We start from the raw sequence: 24,185 nt of genomic DNA, 5'->3' as shown, positions 1-24,185 counted from the left end.
TGGCCAGCCAATGTTGATATAGTCCAACCCAACCACTTCTCTCCCTTGCATTAGATGAGTTTTTATTTTGCACAATAACCTAAAATGTGGCACCTTATCAAATGCCATCTGGAAATCTAAGTACTATGCTTCTATGGATTACCCTTTATCGGCCGCACATATTGCTCTTTCAAAGGGATGGCGGCAAGAGGGCTGTTTTGTGCAGTGGAGCAGCGAAATTGGGCTGGTGGAGAGACAAAGTATTCAATCTTCAGGGATCTTGAACAATCTGCCTTTTCATTAGCATTTTTTGGACTAGGAATCAGTCCTCCAATACAGGTTAGTTAGGCCACCTGTCATGAAAAAAACTGCAAGGATTAAAATAGGCCCCATAGGTATTAACATTCAGTAAGTGTTCCAAGCAGCTATTGTTATTTGGAGATCATGATTTCAAGATTTCATTTGGGACTCAGGCTAGGATGTAACCCCCAGTTTGGAAAGCTTTGCATGGTACTTCTAACATTTGAAGGTCATTCGTCCAACTTCCTGCTTATCTATCAGGAGTTTCATGAGACAGATATTTCACTATCATTACATGTCTTGTGAACAAAGATTTCTTCCTATCTGATAAACTGGCCTTAGAATCTGAACAAACATTAGTTCAAAAATTACATCTTCCTTTCTATGCCTGGGATTTTGCCATACATGCAGTAAACTTCATCTTCTAATGTTGCTTCATAACAATTTGATTCTCTTTCTAAGCTACTAGATAGTATAACTAATTTATTTGTTTTTCTTCATGACTGGATTGAAGGCGACAGTGCAGTAATTGTCATAACTAGATTTGTCCTATCTTTTGTAGGTAGCATGTATCCAGACAATTTGCGACATTATTGATTGCAAAGTGATAAATTCAAGTTTACCTTGTGGTGCAAGTAAAACCTATACAATAGGTTGTGACAGTGCAATTGATATCAATTGATCAATGCTCGATTTTGGAATAAAATTTTAAAAATCATATACAGAAGCACTGTGATAGAATATTTCAAAGTCACCATAGTCCCAGAGGACCCTATGCTGAACTTAACCCAAAGGGCACCATGCCTCAGGCAACATTCAGAAGGTGGGGCCCTCATGGTGACCTCAGCTGGTACAGGAGTTGAACCACACTGTTAGCATCATATAAATGTACATCACAGAAATAGGCCCTTTGGCCCATTGAGTCTGTGGTCTCCTAGTACAGTGTACACAATCTTCAGTCTTACTTACAGTGTAGCCCTTCTACACAATCTCCAGTCTCCAAGTAAAATGTATTCTCTCTGTACACAATCTCAAAACCTACAGTACAGTGTGCTCTCATTATATGTAATCACCAGTCTCTTGGTACAATATACAGACTCACGGGATTGAATGACCTTATCCTCTTCTGTGTAATAGCCTCAAAAGGCTGAATGGCTATTCTGCATCACATGCCAGCCAACTGAGTTAAACAATCCAAACAGGATATTTACAGCACTAAGCAAATGTGACATTGGATAATATCATGAAGCAACATTAATTCGTGAATAAAGCACAGTAGTGTTAATATAATTTCCATAGTAATATACATTTCTGATAAGCTAAACAATTTGTCAGGTTATATCTTATTTTATTTGAGACGAATTTGAAGATTCAATAGGAAACAGATTATTAAACTGAAGAGGGTTCAAAACACATTTACCAGGCTCTTGCCTGGATTGAAGAGTCTGAGACAAAAAAAAACTGGAAAGGTTGGGCCTTTTTTCATATTGAGGGTTATAAAATCATGAGGGGCATTGATAAGGTGAATGACAATGGTCCATGGTAGGGGGATTCAAAACTAGGGAACATATTTTTAAGGTGAAAAGAGCAAGATTTAAAAAGGACATGAGGTGTAACGTTTTTACATTGAGAGTGGTTCATGTGTGGAATGAACTGCTAGAGAAAGTGGTGGATGCAGGTACAGTTATAACGTTAAAAGTTCATGAATAGAATATGTTTGGAAAAATACGGGCCATGTGCAGACAGGTGGGATTTGTTTAATTTGGAAGCATAGACGGCATGGACTGGTTGGACCAAAGGGTCTGTTTCTATATGACAAAAACAACACAATTTTTAAACCAGAATACTGGAGCATAATTTTCCAAGTGTGGATCACTATGGGATGTACTGCCAATTTAGGTTTATTAGAAAATCATGGGGAATGTTCTTACAGTAGTGTAATAAATTCAAAAATTAAAACCTTTCAAATTTAATTCTGTTATAAACAATCTAATTTGCCACGTGCTACAAACAAAGAGCTTTACCTGAACCAATTTTCATGCTTCAGTGTTACAAAAGCATGTGATACTATCAAATTCATGTTGACAACTGATGTTATGCCGTACACTGATGTTAAGTTTGTCTTCTCTAGTATGAACACAGTATACACTGAGCTCCTCAATCCATTCCCTCGGTTCTGATATAACGTGACAGTTCCATTCCCGTGCAAACCCGGTTTATAAGAAAATAATAACAGCACCATTTTAAATAATGGGGCCAGAATCCTGGTATAGCCAATACAGGTAAGGAAAGTTTGCGTTCTACAAATAACAGTCTAAATTCTTTAATCACGTTAAAGCCAATGTGTTGTATAAACATCCTCTATAGCAGAACCAGCTTTAATTTTAATACACGATATGACAGTGATTTATTGAAAGTGTATAGCTCTTTTTTGTAAAGTCAAAAGAAGTGACTAAAACCTTCGTAAATTTCTATTCTATAATTTTAATGCATGAAACAAAATCACAGTCTCTTATGGGTTACAAACATATTTAATTTCTAGTAAACATTGAAGGATCATGGAAAGCACTCTGTTAGTAACAGAACAACATACTTGTCTGGACTTCTTTTGAGTTTGGCATCTGCTGTTTTTACTGCAACTTTGGTCTTCTTGTCTTGCTCAAGCATTTTATAGCTTCAGTTAGACAGGATTAAAACAACATTCCTATAGAAAGAAAAGTAAGTTCAAATATTAATAAAATTTAAATTCAAACTATTTTCATATTGTAAAAAAAAATTAAACCTATTCTTATTTTTCATAGTTGTATTCCTTTTCCTTCTCAAGGCAATGGAGCTAAGAGTGCTGGCACATCACTCATATCTGGGATAGGTAGGAAAAGAGATCAAAACTGGATTGGAGATACTAGAGGATGTGTTACGTGAATGGGAAAGAAACAAATAAAAATGGTCAATGCTGTAGTTTGGACAATGGAAAAGATTATGCTGTTAGTTTGGAGGAAGAAAGTGCACAAAGGAAGGCCAGAAATAGGGTTGTGGCTTGGTTATGGCAAAAAGATAATCACCAAAGTGGAGGTGGGGAGAAAGAGAAGGAAGGATAAGGGTTGGTTGTGGTCAGTAGCATTTAGAATGGATAAAAGAGAATTACAGGATTCAAAGGTCATTGAGCTTAGTATTCGAAGTGGAGGAAGCACAGTGCAAAAGTTGATGACATTGGGGCTTCGGTTGTTCAGTGGCAGTTAACCAAGGAAGCTTGTTGGACCTGCTCCTCTTAATTTGTGCTACAAATATACTCATCTTATGGATCAGATCTAATTTATCTCCTTTCTTAACAATGCTGCTAAAAATTCAGTCACAAGTTCCTTTAAATATTTTTTGACCACCCACTTCTGAGTGATTCACTGAACAAAAAAAATCAGCAGATACTGGAAATCCGAAACAAAACCTGAAATTGCTGGATATGCTCAGCAGGCCTGGCAGCATCTGAGGAGAGAAAGCAGAGTCAATGTTTTGGGTCCAGTGACCCATCTACAGAACTTCAGGGTTCTTGCTGAAGTTCTCCAGCAATTTCTGGTTTTGTTTCAGACCTTTCAGTGACTGCTTATATTAAGAGCTGATGTCAATGGTTTAAAAGTCAGGTTTGAAATTGTTAAAACTTTAGTTTCTTATCTAAATCCAAACCCACACATCTTGGGGGTTAAAATTCCACCTCGGGAGTTCATTGTTTTTTAGATTAGACTTACAGTGTGGAAACAGGCCCTTCGGCCCAACAAGTCCACACCGACCCGCCGAAGCGCAACCCACCCATTCCCCTACATTTACCCCTTGCCTAACACTACGGGCAATTTAGCATGGCCAATTCACCTGACCCGCACATCTTTGTGACTGTGGGAGGAAACCGGAGCACCCGGAGGAAACCCACGCAGACACGGGGAGAACGTGCAAACTCCACACAGTCAGTCGCCTGAGTCGGGAATTGAACCCGGGTCTACAGGCGCTGTGAGGCAGCAGTGCTAACCACTGTGCCACCGTGCCGCCCATGAACCGTTTTGTTGTTCATTAATACTTAGAATAAACTCAATTAACTGATTTCAAAAGTAAACTACTACACTGCACAAAAACATAATGGAACCACAAGATTTCTGATGTACCTCATAATTTTACACATAATTGGTTTCAGAAGTTGTGATTTACGCAATTCTTAACGTCCTAACAGAGGTTCTAAAATAAATTAGGATTGGCAGAGTTATCTTTGAAAAGGCAAACTGGATTAAAGTTAATAAATTCTCTGAACCAGATTGTTTTATTCCAAAGTATTGAAGGAGTTGGTTATTGTCATAGTGGATGAGTTGGTGGTTATCTTTTAAAATTCTATAGATTCTAGAAAGTTTCATTCAAACTGGAAAGTAACAAATGCAAACCCCCTATTTAAAGAGAGGGGTAGAATGGTGAAACAGACCTGTATTAAGGGTAGCAAAAATGTTAGAATCTATTATAAAATTCAGGGGTGGGTGGCTTTCTGAAAGCGCAGGCAGGAAAGGTAGTGGAGCAACACTCTTAACATGACATGGAATACATGTGATAGCAAGAAATGATCGTGAGTTGGAGGATGTAGAATTCGTAGAGGTAAAAGTAGGAAATAATAACACAAGATGACACAGCTGACAGTAGTGTATAGACCCTCTATCGTAGTGATATGATGAGGCAGAGAATATATCAGCGGATAATAAGGGCATGTAACAGAGGCTATATACCTTAATCATGGATGACTTTATTCTTCATGTAAATTTGGATAATCACATTGGCAGAGGAAACCATGAGAAATGATTCACAGAGTGTATACGGGACAGTTTCCTAGAACAATACATTTTGAATACAACCAAGGATCACGCTATTTGGGATCTGATGATGTATGATGAGGCAGGTTTAATAAAATATATCAGAATAAAAATTCTTGGAAACAGTGATCATAACGCAGTAGAATTTAGCATACAGTTTAAGAGGAAGGCGTTCAGTAAGGTTCCCCATGGGAAACAGGTTAGCAAGGTTAGATCTCACGGAATACAGGGAGAAGTAGCCACTTGGATACAGAACTGGCTCAAAGGTAGAAGACACAGGGTGGTGGTGGAGGGTTGTTTTTCAGACTGGATACCTGTGACCAGTGGAATGCCACAAAGATTGGTGCTAGGGTCTCTACTTTTCGTCATTTATATCAGTAGTTTGGATGTGAGCGTAAGAGGTACAGTTAGTAAATTTGCAGACGACACCAAAATTGGAGGTGTAGTGAACAGCGAAGAGGGTTACCTCAGATTACAACAGGATCTGGACTAGATGGGCTAATGGGCTGAGAAGTGGCAGATGGAGTTTAATTTGGATAAATGCGAGGTACTACATTTTGGGAAAGCAAATCTTAGCAGGACTTATACACTGAATGGTAAGGTCCTAGGTAGTGTTGCTGAACAAAGAGACCTTGGAGTGCAGGTTCATAGTTCCTTGAAAGTGGAGTCGCAGGTAGATAGGATAGTGAAGAAGGCGTTTGGTATGCTTTCCTTTATTGGTCAGAGTATTGAGTACAGGAGTTGGGAGGTCATGTTGCGGCTGTACAGGACATTGGTTAGGCCACTGTTGGAATATTGCATGCAATTCTGGTCTCCTTCCTATCAGAAAGATGCTGTGAAACTTGAAAGGGTTCAGAAAAGATTTACAAGGATGTTGCCAGGGTTGGAGGATTTGAGCTATAGGAAGAGGCTGAACTGGCTGGGCTGTTTTCCCTGGAGCATTGGAGGCTGAGGGGTGACCTTATAGAGGTTTACAAAATCATGAGGGGCATGGATAGGGTAAATAGGCAAAGTCTTTTCCCTGGGATCGGGGAGTCCAAAACTAGAGGGCATAGGTTTAGGGTGAGAGGGGAAACATATAAAACAGACCTAAGGGGCAACTCTTTTTCACACACAGGATGGTACATGTATGGAATGAGCTGCCAGTGGAAGTGGTGGTGGCTGGTACAACTGCAACATTTAAGTGGTATTTGAATGGGTATATGAATAGAAAGGGTTTGGAGGGATATGGGCCGGGTGGTGGTAGGTGGGACTAGCTTTGGTTGGGATAGCTGGTCAGCATGGACGGATTGGACCGAAGGGTCTGTCTCCATGCTGTACATCTCTATGACTCTATGAAGAAACTTGGGTCAGAAACAACTGGACTAAGCTTAAATAAGGGTAATTACAAAGGAATGTAGAGCTGGCTGGAGTGGATTTGGTACATGGTTTTGGGAACTGACAAATATTAGCGCAAGTTTACAAAATAGTTCATGGCTCACAGCAAAGACAACTTCCAGTCAGGAAGAAGGATTCTCGGAACGGAACAAGCTCAACATGGTTAACCAGTGAAGTTAAGTTAGTTTAAAAGAAAGAAAACAACGTGACTTAGAATAGTGGTAAGCCAGAGGGTTGGGAAAAATTTTTAAATTGCAAAAGTGGACAGAAACATAGAGATAAAGTAAACTTTGAGGATAAACATGCAAGTAATATCAAGACAGAGATCAAGAGATTATTTAACTATATAAAAAGGTAGAGAGAAACCAAAGTGTACATAGCTCCCTAAGGAAATTGTGCTGGGAAAATCATAAATGAGAACCAGGAAATGGCAGAAGAGTTGAATAAATACTTGGCATCAGTCTTCACAGCAGGAGACATTAATAGCATCAGAAATTATTAAACATTTAAGCGGCAAAAGAAGAAGAAATGAAAACAATAAGTATCACTAGATTTTTGATTTATTATTGTCACATGTACCTAGATACAATGAAGATTTTTGTTTTGCATGCTGTATAGGCAGATCATCATACATAAAGATTGTAGGGTGTTAGAACAAAGCGAGGAATATGAAGTTACTGCTGCAAAGAAGGTGCACTAAAAACAAGATCAACACTAGATTTGAAATTTGAGAGGTCCATTCCTCTCAATGGACCTCTAAATGAATAACAATGGAGAAGAAGCCGTTCTTGAACTTGTTGGTACATGTGTTTAAGCTTTTATATCTTCTGCCTGACGGAAGAGGTTGGAAGAGATTAGAACCGGGATAGGAGGGGTCTTTGATGATGTTGGCTGCCTTTCTGAGACTGTGAGAAGTGTTAATGGAGTCAATGAATGGAAGGTTGGCTTGCGTGATGGATTGGGCTATGTTCATAACTCTCTGTAGATTCTTATGGTCCTGGGCAGAGCAGTTGCCGTACCAAGCCATGATGCACCCAGATAGCATATTTTCTATGCTGCACCTATAAAAATTGATGAGAATCATTATGGATGTGTTGATTTTCTGATTCTCCTGAGGAAGTGGCATTGTTGTCCTTCTTGACCAATGTGTTATCGTGGGTGGTCGAGGACAGATTGTTGGTGATCATCATTCTTAGGAACCTGACACTCTCAACTATTTTCACCTCAGCTCCATTGGTGTTGATGGGGCATGCTTTCTTCCTTGCTTCCTGAAGTCATTGATCAGTTCTTTAGTTTTGCTAGGGGACAGAGTGTTATCCTTACACCATGCCACCAAGGACTCTCTCTCTTCCCTAAATTCTGTCTTGTCATTGTTTGATACAATGATGGTGCCACCAATAAACATGCAGGTGGAGTTCAGATGAAATTTGGCTACACAGTCATGAGCGTACAGGGAGTACAGAAAGGGGCTCAGTGTGCAGCCTTGTAGGACACTGGTGTTGAGGATTGCCATGGAGGAGGTGCTGTTGCTTCTCCTCACTGATTGCAGTCTGTTGATCAGGAAGTCAAGGATCTATTTGCAGAGGTAGATTAGAGACCTGGATGTCTGAGTTTGGATATTAGTTTGGTTGGAATGAGAGTTTGAAGGCAGAGCTGTAGTCAAGAGAAAATAGTCAATAGAGAAAAAAGTAGTAGGAAAATTAATGTGACTAATGACTAATAGGTCCCAATAACAAAAGTTAAGCTAACTCCCTGAGGGGTGGCATGGCAGCTGAGTGGTTAACACTGTGCCTCACAATTGCACCCTTGGGTGACTTTGCAAACTCCACACAGACATTCTCCCCATGTCTGTTTGGGCTTCCTGCGTGTGCTCCAGTTTCCTCCCAGAGTCCAAAGATGTGCAGGTTAGGTGCTTTGGCCATGCTGGTGGAATGCATCCTAGGATATTAAAGAAAATAGCTACAGAGATAATGTGTGCACTGGTAGTAATCTTCCAGCAATCTTTAAATTCTGAAAAAGTCTCACAGAATTGGAAAACCTTTATTCAAAAAGGAAGGAGGCAATAAAACAGAGAACTACAGGCTATTAATCATAGAACCCTGACAGTGTGAAAGCAGGCCATTCGATACATCAAGTCCACACTGACCTTCCAAAGAGCATTCCACCCAGATCCACATCCCTACTCTACCCCTGTAACCCTGCATTTTCCTTGGCTAATCTACCTAGGCTGCATGTCCCTGAGCACTATAAGCAATTTAGCATGGCCAATGCACATAACCTGCCCATCTTTGGACTTTGGGAGGAAACTGGAGCACACGGAGGAAGCCCAAACGGAAACAGGGAGAATGTCTATGTGGAGTTTGCAAAGTCACCCAAGGGTGGAATTGTGAGGCACAGTGTTAATCACTCAGCTGCCATGCCATCCCTCAGTGAGTTAGTTTAACTTTTGTTATTAGGAAAATGTTACAGTATATTATTATTGATGCATGGCTTCATGAAAGGGAAATCATGCCAGCCAAAGTTACTGGAATTCTTTAAGGAGCTAACAAGAGGGATAGATAAAGGCTATCACACATTAGGCGACTTAGTAACAGCCCATGTTGCGAGAGGTAGTATATTAGCATAGATAGAAGATTGATCAAGTAATCGAAGAGAGAGTTAGGGCAAGGGAGAGCATTTTCAGAATGGCAAACTGTAGCTAGTGGTGTGTCACAGGCATCAGTGCAAGGATCATAATTATTGACAATATATACTAATGACTTGAATGAGGAATGAGAATGTACTATACCAGGTTTACAGTTGACACAAAAATAGTTGAAAAATCAAGTAAAGAGGACGATACAATCTTCAGGGGTTTCACAGTGCTCAAAGGTTAAATGAGTGGGCAATTCTCACCCCCCTGTGACGACCCCTTCTCCCGCCTCCAATACACCCCATCCAGCTGGACACTCTGTGCTGATCTCTTACCCGCCCTCGATCTCTTCATAGCCAATTGCCGCCGCAACATTAACCGCTTCAACCTGTCCACCCTCTTACCCACTCCAATCTCGCAATGTACAGCCCTCCACTCCCTCTGCTCCAACTCCAACCTCACTATCAAACAGGCAGACAAGGGAGGCGCGATGGTAGTTTGGCGCACCGATCTTTACATTGCTGAGGCTAAACGCCAGCTCATGGACATCTCCTCCTACTGCCCCTTTGACCATGACCCCACCTCCCACCACCAAACCATCATCTCCCAGACCATCCATAGCCTCATCACCTCAGGGGATCTCCCATCCACCGCCTCCAACCTCATCGTCCCACAACCCCGCACCGCCCGTTTCTACCTCCTGCCCAAAATCCACAAACCTGACTGCCCCAGCCGACCCATTGTCTCAGTCTGCTCCTGCCCCACCGAACTCATCTCTGCATACGGTCCTGTTCCCCTTAGTCCAAGAACTCCCCACCTACATTCGGGACACCACCCATGTCCTCCACCTCCTCCATGATTTTCGCTTCCCCGGCCCCCAACGCCTTATTTTCACCATGGACATCCAGTCCCTATACACCTCCATCCCCCATCAAGAAGCCCTCCGCTTCTTCCTTTCCCGCCATACCAACCAGTACCCTTCCACTGACACCCTCCTTCGACTGACTGAACTGGTCCTCACTCTGTACAACTTCTCTTTCCAATCCTCCCACTTCCTCCAAACCAAAGGAGTAGCCATGGGCACCCGCATGGGCCCCAGCTATGCCTGCCTCTTCGTCGGATATGTGGAACAGTCCATTTTCCGCAGCAACACTGACACCATTCCCCACCTTTTCCTCCGCTACATCGATGACTTTATCAGTGCTACCTCGTGCTCCCACAAGGAGGTTGAACAGTTCATCCACTTTACTAACACCTTCGACCCCGACCTCAAATTTACCAGGACTGTCTCAGACTCCTCTCCCCCCTTCCTAGACCTCTCCATTTCTATCTCGGGCGACCGACTCAACACGGACATTCACTATAAACCGACCGACTCCCACAGCTACTTAGATTACACCTCCTCCCACCCTGGCTCTCTAAAAACGCCATCCCATATTCCCAATTCCTTTCCCTCAGCCGCATCTGCTCCCAGGAAGACCAATTCCAATACCGAACAACCCAGATGCCTCCTTCTTCAAAGACCGCAATTTCCCCTCAGACGTGGTTGACGATGCTCTCCACTGCATCTCCTCCACTTCCCGCTCCTCCGCCCTTGAGCCCCGCCCCTCCAATCGCCACCAGGACAGAATCCCACTGGTCCTCACCTACCACTCCACCAACCTCCAGATACATCGTATCATCCTTCGTCATTTCTGCCACCTCCAAACAGACCCCACCACAAAGGATATATTTCCCTCCCCTCTCCTATCGGCATACCGGAAAGACCACTCCCTCTATGACTCCCTCGTCAGGTCCACACTCCCCACCAACCCAACCTCCACTCCTGGCACCTTCCCTTGCAACCGCGAGAAATGCAAAACTTGCGTCCACACCTCCCCCTCACTTCCCTCCAAGGCCCCAAGGGATCCTTCCATACCCGTCACAAATTCACCTGCACCTCCACACACATCATTTATTGCATCCGCTGCACCCGATGTGGCCTCCTCTACATTGGGGAGATAGGCCTACTTGCGGAATGTTTCAGAGAACACCTCTGGGACACCCGCACCAACCAACCCAACCGCCCTGTGGCTGAACACTTTAACTCCCCCTCCCACTCCGCCAAGGGCACGCAGGTCCTTGGACTCCTCCATCACCAGACCATGGCAACACGACGCCTGGAGGAAGAGCGCCTCATCTTCCGTTTGGAACCCTCCAACCACAAGGGATGAATGCAGATTTCTCCAGCTTCCTCATTTCCCCTCCCCCCCCCCTTTTCTCAGTCCCAACCCTCGGACTCAGCACCGCCTTCTTGACCTGCAATCTTCTTCCCGACCTCTCCACCCCCACCCCCTCTCCGGCCTATCACCCTCACCTTAACCTCCTTCCACCTATCACATTCCCAATGCCCTTCCCCAAGTCCCTCCTTCCTACCTTTTATCTAAGCCTGCTTGGCACACCCTCCTCATTCCTGAAGAAGGGCTTATGCCCGAAATGTCGATTCCCCTGCTCCTTGGATGCTGCCTGACCTGCTGCGCTTTTCCAGCAACACATTTTTCAGATCAAATGTAATGTGGTGAAATGTGAGGTTAGTCACTTTTGCAGGAATTGAGGTGGGGAATATATGTTATGAATGAATGAGTTATACATGTGCATGTTTTTGTGCTGGGCTTGTTATTTTGTGGAGCCCTACTGGAGCTTTCTGATGTGGAGTGTGATAGACTAAAACAATCATCATGGGTCTCCTTGAATTGATAAATAAAATTCAGCTACAAAATCTTCCAAATAAAGGGAATAGCAAAAACATTTTGGTACAGGAGTATAGAGCTTTACTGGGACTTTCTAAAGGGGACTGCGATACTCCAAACCAAATGGCTTGAGTTCCTACATCAATGAAAGCAATAAAAATACAGCTACCAAAATCCCCTAATTAAAAATAATTTTCTATTTCCCTGGATCGTTGGAGGCTGAGGGTGACCTTATAGAGGTTTACAAAATTATGAGGGGCATGGATAGGATAAATAGGCAAAGTTTTTTCCCTGGGGTTGGGGAGTCCAGAACTATAGGACATAGGTTTAGGGTGAGAGGGGAAAGATATAAAAGAGACCTAACGGGCAACTTTTTCACGCAGAGGGTGGTACGTGTATGGAATGAGCTGCCAGGGGATATGGTGGAGGCTGGTACAATTGCAACATTTAAGAGGCATTTGGAGGTTATTGACAAGGTATATGAATAGGAAGGATTTGGAGGGGTATGGGCTGGGTGCTGGCAGGTGGGACTAGATTGGGTTGGGATATCTGGTCGGCATGGACGGGTTGGACCGAAGGGTCTGTTTCCATGCTGTACATCTCTATGACTCTAATTACTTAGCACTCCATTAGCTAATACTGTGTTGCACATGGAACAGTCCCAAGTGCTAGAATCGTTTAGGGAAGTAAAATCGAACAATTTCAAAATCACTGAATTGCAGAAAGCTGGGAAAAGTGAGCGTCACTTGCTAAACAACACAACAACTTTGGTCTCATGGACCGATGAGCCAACTGGTTATTTAAATGTAGAAAGACTACAGAAAGCTATAGAACAGAAGGATTTGGAAATCCTTGCTCATGAATCATAAAAAGCTAGGATCTAAGTTCAGCAGATATTAGAGAAGGCAAATGGAATGTTGGCCTTTATTTCAAAGAGAATGGACTATAAAATTTGGGAAATTTTGTTAAAACTATACAAGGCACTAATCAGACCACTACTTGAATATTATGTAAAAATTTGGGCCCCTTATCTCTGAAAAGATATGCTGGCAAAAGAGGCAATCCAGAGAAAGTTCACTAACCTGATACCAGCTATACAGTCTCATGAAGAGAGGTTGAGCAGATTGGGTTCATAGTCATTGGAACATAGAAGAATGCAAGGCAAACTTTTTGCAGCATACAAGATCCTTAGAGGATTTGATGTGAAAAGGGTGTTTCCCTTTGTGAGAGAGTCTCCACTCAAAGAATATGGGGTCACACATTCAATGCAGAAATAAAGGAATTTCTTTTCTCAGAGCGTTGTAAAACTGGAATTCTTTACCACAAGAGGGTTATTGAAACTGAGTTATGTATAAAGGTAAAGTCGCCGTATTCTCAGAGAACTATCGGACTGCTCACTCATTAGAGAGAGATGACTGGTGGTGAGCTTAATTTGAGGGTCAGCGCACCTCAGCTGAAGGACGAGATTGAGAAGGCTGGACATTAATGGTGACATTAGCTGATTTGGGCATTGAACTGGCATGGCTGGGAGTCACTCTGCATCACAAACCTGCCATCCAGTTAACTGAGCCAAGTGACCAGCCAAAGTTATCATGAGGGTCCTGCTTTCTCAACCTCACCCCTGGCTAGAGGCCTCAGGTTAAATTCACCAGCAGCCAACTCTCTATAATCACAGTCCTCTAGGACTATGGTAATTTTACCTTATTACGTATATCCAAGGCTGGGAAAGATTTTTAATCAATAAGCAAATCAAGAATCATGGGAAAAAGGCAGGAAAGTGGAGTTGAGGATGAACGGATCTCATTTATTGCTGGAGTAGTCTCAATGGGCTGAATGGCCTACTTCTGCTCCTATGTCTTATCATTTTATAACGGATGTGATAACTCTTCACAGAAAATAATGGTAAAATTGAGCTGAGTAAACATGGAATTTATGAAAGGGAAAATACTTTTGACAAATCTGTGGATATTTTTGAGAATGTTACTTGCAGTATAGATCAAGGAGTTCAAGCAGTCGTGAATGGTTTGCACATGAGCTGGAACCAAGCGCTGTATGTAAATTGAGATTCATGTGGCATCAAGCAGCTGATTGATCTGTGAATTAGTAACAAGGTTATTGACAGCAAAGGCTTTCTGCACGCAACAACTATATGATTGGCTCCCAGTTGCTGGACAGCTTGGGACTATGAAAAAGATAGTGAGAAGATATTAGATCTCCACCAGCTCAGGACTTTTCCCTGTTCTCTGTGATAGAAACCACTTAAAGCTTGAAAAAAGTTTATTTTGTTTTTAGCAGTTGCTGTAAGCTGTAATTTTTAATTAATAAATCTTTAGAAATATCAACATGTCACTCTGCTTCCTACAAAAAAAGTGAAAGCATCGTGAGAAGGCAGATCAAGAAGTAGCATTCTGATCAGAACAGGGATCATGGACCGGCTTTCCCAGTTTTCCCTTAGCCCATAACATTACTTTCTTTTCCTAACGCTGTATCTGTATTAACAGAGGGTGATTATAAGCTGCTTCAAGTTTTAACCAGGAAAGTTTATGTTGGCAGTTCATAATGGTTCTTGTTCACATTTTCTGTCAACTTGGGTCTGAAAGTCAGGTAAATTGGGGAATTTTGCATACTTTTTAAAATCTTTGACTTTAGTGATGATTCTGGGAATTGTACATAAGGCGTAATATACAGATCCTCGGTAGGACATCCCCACCTGGAGCATAATATATAGTTTTGGTCTCCCTATGTAACGAATGATATACCCGCCTAACAAGGAATATAATGGAGGTTCACCAAACATTTCTGGGGTGGTGATATTGTCTTATGAGGACAGATTGGGGAAACTGGGCCTCAGATCTTAAAGAATGAGTGGTGATCGCATTGAAGATTGCAAAACTTTTACAGGGCCAAAGTAGATAGGATATTTCCTCAGTGATGAAGCCAGAACATAAATTCAGGATATGGTCTAAGTCATTTAAGACTAAGAAGAAGAAGAATTTCTTCACTCAAAGAGTGCAGACTAGTATGCCAGCAGCAGTAATATGAAGCTACAACACAGGCCTATCTGCATGTCTAACTGCATAGTACATCAGTGCAAAAGATAAGGCTAAAACATCACAGCCGCGATTACCTACTCAAAGACACTCAGTTTGCATTCTGACAAGGCCATTTAGCTTCTGATCTAAATACAGCCTTAAGGTAAACATGGTCACAAGGGATGGATTTCAGAGGGAGATGAGAGTGACTGCTTTTGAATCAATGACATGTATTTGACAGGGTGTGCCAAGAATGGAAAAATCTTCCCAACATCCTACCATTGGAAAAATCTTCCCAACATCCTACCAATGGAAAAATCTTCCCAATATCCACTCTGTCCAGGCCATTCAGTATTCTGTATGTTTCAATTAGATCCTGCTCATCCTTCTAAACTCCATCGAGTATAAACCCATTCCTGGGACAGTTCTCATGAACTCCTCTGAACACGCTCTAGGGCCAGTACATCCTTCCCGAGAGATGGGGCCCAAAACTGCACACAATACTCCAAATGTGGTCTGGCCAGAGCCTTAGAGCCTCAGAAGTACATCTCTACTTTTATATTCAAGTCCTGTCAAAATAAATGCCATCACTGCATTTGCCGTTTTAACTACTGACTCAACTTGCAAGTTTACCTTGAGAGAATCTTGGACTAGACCTCCCAAGACTCTTTGCACTCCAGACATCTGAATTTTCTCCCCATTTAGAAAATAACCCATGCCACTATTTTTCCTGCCAAAGTGCATGACCTCACACTTTTCCACGTTGTACTCTATCTGTCACTTTTGCCCACCTTCTAACCTGTTCAAATCCTTCTGCAGCCTCCCCAACTCCCCAATGCTACCTGTCCCTCTACCTATCTTTGTACCATCTGCAAACTTAGCCAGAATGCTCTCAGTTGCTTCATCTAGATTGTTAATATCTAAAGTGATAAGTTGTGATCCCATCATTGACCCTTGCAGAACACCATAGGCTGAAATCCCTTTATTTCCCACCCTCTGCTTCTTGCCAGACAGCCAAGCTTCTTTTCATGCTAGCACCTTGCCTCTATCACCATGGACCCTTATCTTACTCAGTAATTTCCTGTGTGGCCTTGTCTAAGGCCTTCTTGAAGTCCAGGCATAACCTCCCCTTATTGAAACCATGCTAACTTTGCCCTATTTTACTGTATAATTCCAAGTATTCAGAAATCTCCTCCTCCCAAATGGATTCCAGGATCTTACCAACAACTGGGGTTAGGTTAATTGGTCTGTAATTTTCTGACTTTTGCCTTACTCCCTTCTTAAACAGGGTTGTCACGTTAGCAATTTTCCAGTCCTTCCGGACTCTCCTGGATTCTAGCGATTTCCGAAAGATCATCACTAGCTCCTCCACCATCTCTTCAGCGATCTTCCTTCAAACTCTGGGGTGTAGTCCATCTGGTCTAGGTGATTTATGCACGTAGATGCCATTCAGATTTTCTAGCACTTTCTCCTTGTTGATGGCCACTATATTCAGCTCTGCACCCTCCCTCTCTTGAATTTTTGGGATATTACTTGTGTCTTCCACCATGAAGACTGATGTGAAGTAATTATTCAGCTCCTTAGCTATTTCCTTGTTCCTCACTACTGGTGTCTCCAGCATCATTTTCCAATTGCCCAATGTCCACTTTTGCCCTTTATATATCTAAAGAAACTCTTACAGTCTTCCTATGTATTACTGGCTAGCTTACCCTCATACTTAATCTTCTCCCTCCTTGTTTCTTCTTTAATTGCCCTCAGTTGATCTTTCTAAGCTTCCCAATCCTCTGGTTTCATACTGCCCTACGTCACATTATCTGCTTTCTCTTTTGCTTTTAAGCTATCCCTGACTTCCCTAGTCAGCCATGGCTGCCTCATGCTCCCTGTGCCATGCTTCTTTTTCCTCGGAATGAATCTCTGCGATTTCTCCTGAATTACTCCCAGAAACTCCCATCATTGCTGCTCCACTGTCTTTCCTGCTCTGCTCCTCTCCCAGTCAATTCTACCCAGCTCCTCCCTCATGCCTCTGTAGTTGCCTTTATTCAGCTATAATACTGTTACCACTGAATCTATCTTCTCCCTCTCAAATTGCAGAGTAAATTCTACCAAATTATGATAAATGCCTCCAAACAGTTCCTTCATTTTAAGCTCCCTTATCAAGTCTGCTTCATTGCATAACACTAAATCCAGTATTGCCTGTTCCCTAGTGCTGTCCACCACAAGCTGCACCAAAAAGCCATTTCATAGACATTCTACAAATTCCTTTTCTTGCAATCCACAACCACCCGATCTTCCCAGCCCACCTGTATATTGAAATCCCCCATAAAAACAACTTTGCTTTTCCGACATATCTTTTCTACCTCTTGATGTATCTTGCGCCCCAGCTCCCAATCCTTATCCCCTTGCAGCCACGTCTTCTTGATGCCCACCACATCATCCCTGCCAATTTCTATCTGTGCCATAAGCTCATTTTACCTTATTCCTTATACTGTGTGCATTCAGATGCCTTCCCTCTTTTCATTGTCATTTTTTTGTCCAGTGTTAAGATACACCTCTGGTGCAGGTGGGACTTGAATCCAGGTGTTCTGGCCCAAAGGTACACTATCACTTCACCATCATTCCTCACAGTAATGCCCTATGCCCAACTATCTTCATCTGCTTCAATGACTTTCCTACCATTATAAGATCAGAAATTGGGTGGTTCACTCATTACTGCACAATGTTCATCACCATTCACGACTCCTCAGATACTGAGGCACTCCATGTTCATACGTAGCAAGGTCTGGACATTGCTATTTACGAGAAACTGAACACGACTAGCCACATAAGTGTTTGTAAGAGCAGTTCAGAGGCTAAGCAGCCTGTGCCAGAAACTTACTCCTGACTTCACAAGGCCTGTTACTACCCACAAGGTATAACGCCAGAAATGTAATGGAATACTCCTCATTTACCTGGATGAGTGTAGCTCCAAAAACACTCAAAAAACTCAACACCATTCGGGATAAAGCAAACCACTTGATTGGCACCATATGCACAGACATTCTACCCTTCCACTACTACAATCAGGTAAGGCACATTTTAAATATATAGTTTATTCAGTTCATTTGCCAGTTCTCAGATGTTTCTTCAATCTTGCATAACAAAAGAGTGGCCTACCACATTCTGCCTAAAACATAATATCAGACTTACAGAAAGAAAAGGTTCAGTTCTCTTTTTTACACAACAATCAAAGCACTTCACAGCCACTGAATTGTAAGAGTGCTGTAATACAGGAAATGTAGGAGATACAAGGTAGAATCTTGCACTCTCCCTTTGGTGAGTTTGGTTACAGAGATTATTTTCTGGATCAGTGGTGCTGGAAGAGCACAGCAGTTCAGGCAGCATCCAACGAGCAGCGAAATCGACGTTTTGGGCAAAAGCCCTTCATCAGGAATGAAGGCAGCGAGCTGGAAACATGGAGAGATAAGCTAGGGGAGGGTGGGGGTGGGGAGAGAGTAGCATAGAGTACAATGGGTGAGTACAAAGGAGATGAAGGTGACAGGTCAGGGAGGAGAGGGTGGAGTGGATAGGTGGAAAAGGAGCTAGGCAGGTCAGACAAGTCCGGACAAGTCATGGGGACAGTGCTGAGCTGGAAGTTTGAAACTAGGATGAGGTGGGGGAAGGGGAAATGAGGAAGCTGTTGAAGTCTACATTGATGCCCTGGGGTTGAAGTGTTCCGAGGCGGAAGATGAGGCGTTCTTCCTCCAGGTGTCTGGTGGTGAAGGAGGCCCAGGACCTCCATGTCCTCAGCAAAGTGGAAGGGGGAGTTGAGAGATTATTTTGTCAATGGTACTTTGGCAACTTCCTGTCATTATTCATATAATGTCTGAAACAGAAGGCCTTGATGGTTTTCTCATTCTGCTGACATTTGAAGCCCTCAAATGGGTAAATTATCAAGAAGGCCTCTTTCTGCCACCACCAATAACCCAGTGGGCTCACCATGAGGGGAAGCCTGAAGTAGAGTCCTTATTCAAAGGTACTTATTGCCCGACTGAGACAGCCAACATCTGGGAAGCCACAAGTCACCTTCCAGCTCTTCCTTAATGCCAACCTTCATCCTCCTCATGATCTTTTTTTCCTGTTATAATTCATTTAGGCTTGAGTGTCTCAGGTGTCATACCACCAGCAGCCCCAGCATCCTTGGTGACACTACGGAGTACAAAAGATCTGCCATCCTCTGATTAGCCAGGAACTTTCGGCAAGGAAGACTTTCAATCTCTGGAGTCCTTGATCCAGAGGACAGCCCACCACTGGCATGTTAACTGCCAGAATAGCACAATATGAGGCAAGCCTTGACAAAGAGAGATGATGTAGGAGCCTCAGTGGCTTTTCACCTCCCAGGCTTAGACACCTGTCATTTCACCACAGACTACTTCGTCTGTGCACAAGGTTGAAATAAATGATAGATAATTTTATTTGACTAATATTGATTAGTATTAACTATGACACTAGGAAAACTGTCCTGTGCTTAACATATCAACATTTACAGAGAAGGCAGTCAGGACTTTGAATTAACATTACCTCACAAATTTCCCTTAGTACTGCATAAAGCCCTCAAATCTCAAAGAATGGGACTTGAATCCACACTTCTGACACATATGAGAGAGTTCACATGTGATGCTAATGACAGAGTTACTCATTCAGTAAGATCAAATTTAATAGTATACTGTAAGATGATTTTAGAAACAAGAATTTATTATTTAAAGATTTCACATTGATCAGTCTAGGTACAACTGCATATTATTCAATAGCTACAACCCTGTTGTAAAATATTGCATATAGTGTAATCTGTGTGCATCCATAGAAATACAAGAATCAATAGAAATGAGGCTATTTGACCTATTTTCTATGATCCATGTATAAGTCATCATGTAACAAACTACTTCCAACTTAGACCAATGACCTGAGGAAGGTGTAAACCAAAATGGAAATCTTCTCAATAAAATTGTATGAAATTTCTCCTTGAAATCAAAAACATCAAAATTCCAGAATATCAATATAATTAGACCCCTTTACACTCATGGAGGTAAAAACAATGACTGCAGATGCTGGAAACCAAATTCTGGATGAGTGGTGCTGGAAGAGCACAGCAGTTCATGCAGCATCCAAAGTGCAGCGAAATCAATGTTTCGGGCAAAAGCCCTTCATCAGGAATAAAGGCAGTGAGCCTGAAGCGTGGAGAGATAAGCTAGAGGAGGGTGGGGGTGGGGAGAAAGCAGCATAGAGTACAATGGGTGAGTGGGGGAGGGGATGAAGGTGATAGGTCTGGGAGGAGAGTCTCTTTCACAGACACTCACAACGCCCCCACACACACACACAAACCCACATGCACACATACATATTTAAGTTTGTGGGGTGAATTTGTACTTGCACAGTTACATTGTGCTTTGCTCAAAAACTGCATGAATCCACGTAAGGTTCTGTTGATTCACTTTTTAAGATTAGAATCAGTCTAAACATTATGGCACAGAGCGCACTGAGGGCTAACACCTGTAATACATTATCTGGGCTGAAACCAATTGTTAAAGTTCACTTGAGAATGCACCTTTTAAAAAAAGTTTTGCGACTTACATATGAAAGAGATGAAACTATCAAGGCCATTCTAACAGATGAGAGATTTAACAAACAATTAAGGTATTTTTCAATGTATAATGTTAGTTACATCACACTGTAAACTTTTGCAGTAAATTCTGTGTCTTACAATTGTGTACTCCACAACCACCTGATGAAGGAGCAGCGCTCCGAAAGCTAGTGCTTTCAATTAAACCTACTGGTCGATAACCTAGTGGTGTGAGATTTTTAACTTTGTACACCACAGTCCAACACCGACATCTCCAAATCAATATAATTGATTGAATACTTATACCTAATTTCCAGGACTGATATCTGCTTGATCCCAATAACATAGCAACTATCTTTTTTCATAAAGTATAGCTTGTAGGCTCTATTATTCATATAACTTCCGATGTCATTGTTAACTAGTTACAGCTTTCCCATAAAAGGAGTTATTCATAATATTATTAACCTGTTTTGTCTCATGAGTATTTATTTTGCATTACAGCAAAGCTCAACAAATAAAAAAAGTTATTCAAACATCAGGCACAAGACCTATGAAATTTAATACCAAGCAATGTGAAATGACATAATTTGATAGGAGGAACGAGGCAAGGCACTATGAGCTAATTGGTCCAGTTTTAAAGAGGGATACAGAAAAGTCCTGTGTGTGAAGGTAGAACAATCCATGAAAGTAGCAACATGACATGTGATGTTTGTTAAAAAGGATTAAAGGTTTTGATTAATCAAGCCCAAAACCTTTATGAAACACCAAAGAGGCTCAGCTGCATTTTAGTATATAATTCTAGGCATTGTGTTTTTAGGAAGGACAGAGAAGCTGCAGAAGGAATTTAGTAGAAAAGTACCAGGCATAATTAATTTTAGTTCTGCAACAAGATAGAAGAGGCTTAGAGATTAGGGAAAGGTTTTCAAAATCATGGACAATTTTGTTCTTCCTTTTGTTATATACTCAACAGCACACACTCAAATGCAAAATTCTGTATTTTAATCTCAGACTCAATTATATTTGCTCCAGGAGAATTTTTTATTTTTCTCTTCTTCCTGAAGCTTTCTGCAGCCTTTCACAAGCTTTCCATCATTCATGTAAATGATTTGGATGTGTACATAAGAGGTATACTTAGTAAGTTTGCAGATAACACTAAAATTGGTGGTGTAGTGACCAGGCAAAGAAGGTTACCTCAGATTGCAATGGGATCTTAACCAAACTGATCGTGAAAAATGGCAGGTGGGGTTTAGTTTCAATAAATGCGAGGTGCTGCGTTTTGGAAAAGCAAATCAGGGCAGGATATATACACGTAATGGTAAGGTCTTGGGGAGTGTTGCTGAACAAAGAGACATTGGAGTGTGGGTTCATATTACCTTGAAAGTGGAGTTACAGGTAGATAACATAGTGAAGATGTTTGATATGCATGCCTTTATTGGTCAGAGCATTGTGTATTGTAGTTGGGGAGTCATGTGCGCTGTACAGGACATTGGTTAGGACACTTTTGGAATATTGCATGCAATTCTGGTCTCCCTGCCACAGGAAAGACATTGTGAAGCTTGAAAGGTTTCGGAAAAGATTTACAAGGATGTTTCCAGGGTTGGAGGATTTGAGCTACAGGGAGAGGCTGAATGAGCTGAGGTTATTTTCCGTGGAGTGTCAGAGACTGAGAGGTGACCTAACAGAGGTTTACAAAATCATGAGGGGCATGGATAGAGTGAATAGTCAAGATCTTTTCCCCAGGGGAGTCCAAAACATAAAGGCATAGGTTTAAGGTGAGAGGGGAAAATTTAAAAGGGACCTAAGGGGCAACTTCTTAACGCAGAGGGTAGTGCGTGTGTGGAATGAGCTGCCAGGGGAAGTGATGGAGGCTGGTACGATTACGACATTTAAAAGGCATGTAGATGGGTATATGAATAGGAAGGTTTTATAGGGATAAGACACAAATACTGACAAATAGGGCTAGATTAGTTTAGGATATATAGTTGGCATGGATGAGTTAAACTAAAGGGTATAGCTCTATGATTCTAAATCAACCAACAAATTCCTTTCCCTATGTCTCTCCTTTAGCAGTCAGCTCAGTGGAAATACCTGTTTGCTTCCTTTCTGATTGTATTCAGAGCATCAGTGATCTCAACACTTTTGCCGGGTCCTAATATCCTTCCTAAATTATTATGTATTGAATTGTGCATAATGCTTCAGTTGAAGCCTAACCAGTTATTTTTGAAGTTTTACTTTTTTTTCTGCGCTTAGTTAAAAAGCAAAAGAGAATCAACTTGCTCTCTTCAAGGAACTCTTGCACCCATTCAGAATTGTGCCCTTTAGACTTCACATGTAAAAGTGCTGTATTTGCCTAACAAATCTATACTCATTGCCCCATTTTAGCCAATGTTTCCCATTTGAGCAATAATTTTGTTTTTGTCAATAGACTCCAGTAGTTTTTCCATCACTGATGTTTGCGATGATCAAGTTTATCCCACTCACCATTTTTGATTGGGATGTAACATTTCCAATCCTCCAGTCCTCTGGCAAAACGTTCATATCCAAGCAAGATTAGAAGACTGTGGTCAGAGCTTCTTCTATCTCCAAAGAAGCAACTGTGATGTATTCCATAAAACATGAGTGAATTAAGTTTAGATAATGCCAACCTACCAACCTTTTCTATTGGTGTTTAACATATTGAATATCTGTACCTCTTCTCCTTTACTGCAATGTTACCATCATCCTCTTCTTTGCTCGGTACTCGCTCGGCCATGTACTTGGCACCCACAGATTTCCTTTTTTATGTGAATAACAAATTGTTTGGGGTTTCCTTTTAAGTTACTTTATTCATTTTTTCTCACTTTTTTGCTCTTCTTGAATACTTTTTATTTAAGTTTCCATGCGCACACCTAGTTTTTGGCTGCATTAAGTACCTAATGTATTATAAATCTCTTGGTTTTGGCCTCTATTTCTTACACATGCAAGGATTTCCACCTTTGGACATCCCAATATTTCACGTTGTGGGGATATGTGTGACCTTAATTGAAGCATCTCCACCTTGAAAACCTGCTATTTCTTGGTGACTACTTCTTTGGCCAATTTTTATTTCTATCCTTTCTCAAATATGGAGTTAGGACACATATCAGTAATGTTTCGTTGAACAACTGACCCTCAAAAGCCTAAATGGTCAACTCCTTTTCCTACACAACGACCCTGAAATAATCACTCCTTTAGCTGAATATTTTCACCTGAGTGTTGTTTGATTTTTCTCAGTTTAATTTTAAACATACATTAAAACACTACATAAATGCATGTTGATCTGTTGGAACTACTGAAAGTTTACAATTAGAATTGACAAACCAAATAATGCTTCTAATTGTTTGGCTGGATACTATAGGTGTGTTTGAAGGTGGGCAGGGATCCATAAAATCAAATGGATGGCCTTTCTGCCAGCTCCATATCCACTTCTGACCTGACGGAAACTTTACCGGGAACACATAAATATTGAGAAGACCATACATCCTTGGGCTTACTGTGGTCTTTAAGTAGCCAATTAATGGCCACTTAAGAACTTCATCCCATCCCATCAGTAATTTATCTATACTTGCACATGCTTCAGGTATTGCAGGAAGCCTCGCAGCTTTAACTGTTCAGATTGGCAATAGATAAAGGAGTTGAGTCTCTTTTAATGGATTGCCTAGGCCGACTGGAGGCAATTTTTCAGCT

At 41.7% G+C, this 24,185-nt stretch overlaps 1 protein-coding gene across 1 annotated transcript in view; it reads right to left on the bottom strand.

The window, feature by feature from the left end:
- nek10 (NIMA-related kinase 10) overlaps positions 1–24,185 on the bottom strand; it is a 246,957-nt gene that overhangs the window by 221,864 nt on the left and 908 nt on the right. The window contains exon 2 of the mRNA XM_060825301.1: positions 2,873–2,983. Within this exon, the coding sequence (XP_060681284.1) occupies positions 2,873–2,946 (74 nt within the window). The 5' untranslated portion in view covers positions 2,947–2,983. The remainder of the gene's footprint in view (positions 1–2,872; positions 2,984–24,185) is intronic.

The sequence above is a fragment of the Hemiscyllium ocellatum genome, chromosome 5, assembly GCF_020745735.1.
Source record: "Hemiscyllium ocellatum isolate sHemOce1 chromosome 5, sHemOce1.pat.X.cur, whole genome shotgun sequence".
In the NCBI taxonomy this organism is placed as follows: domain Eukaryota; kingdom Metazoa; phylum Chordata; class Chondrichthyes; order Orectolobiformes; family Hemiscylliidae; genus Hemiscyllium; species Hemiscyllium ocellatum.
This window is presented reverse-complemented; position numbering and strand designations above follow the sequence as displayed.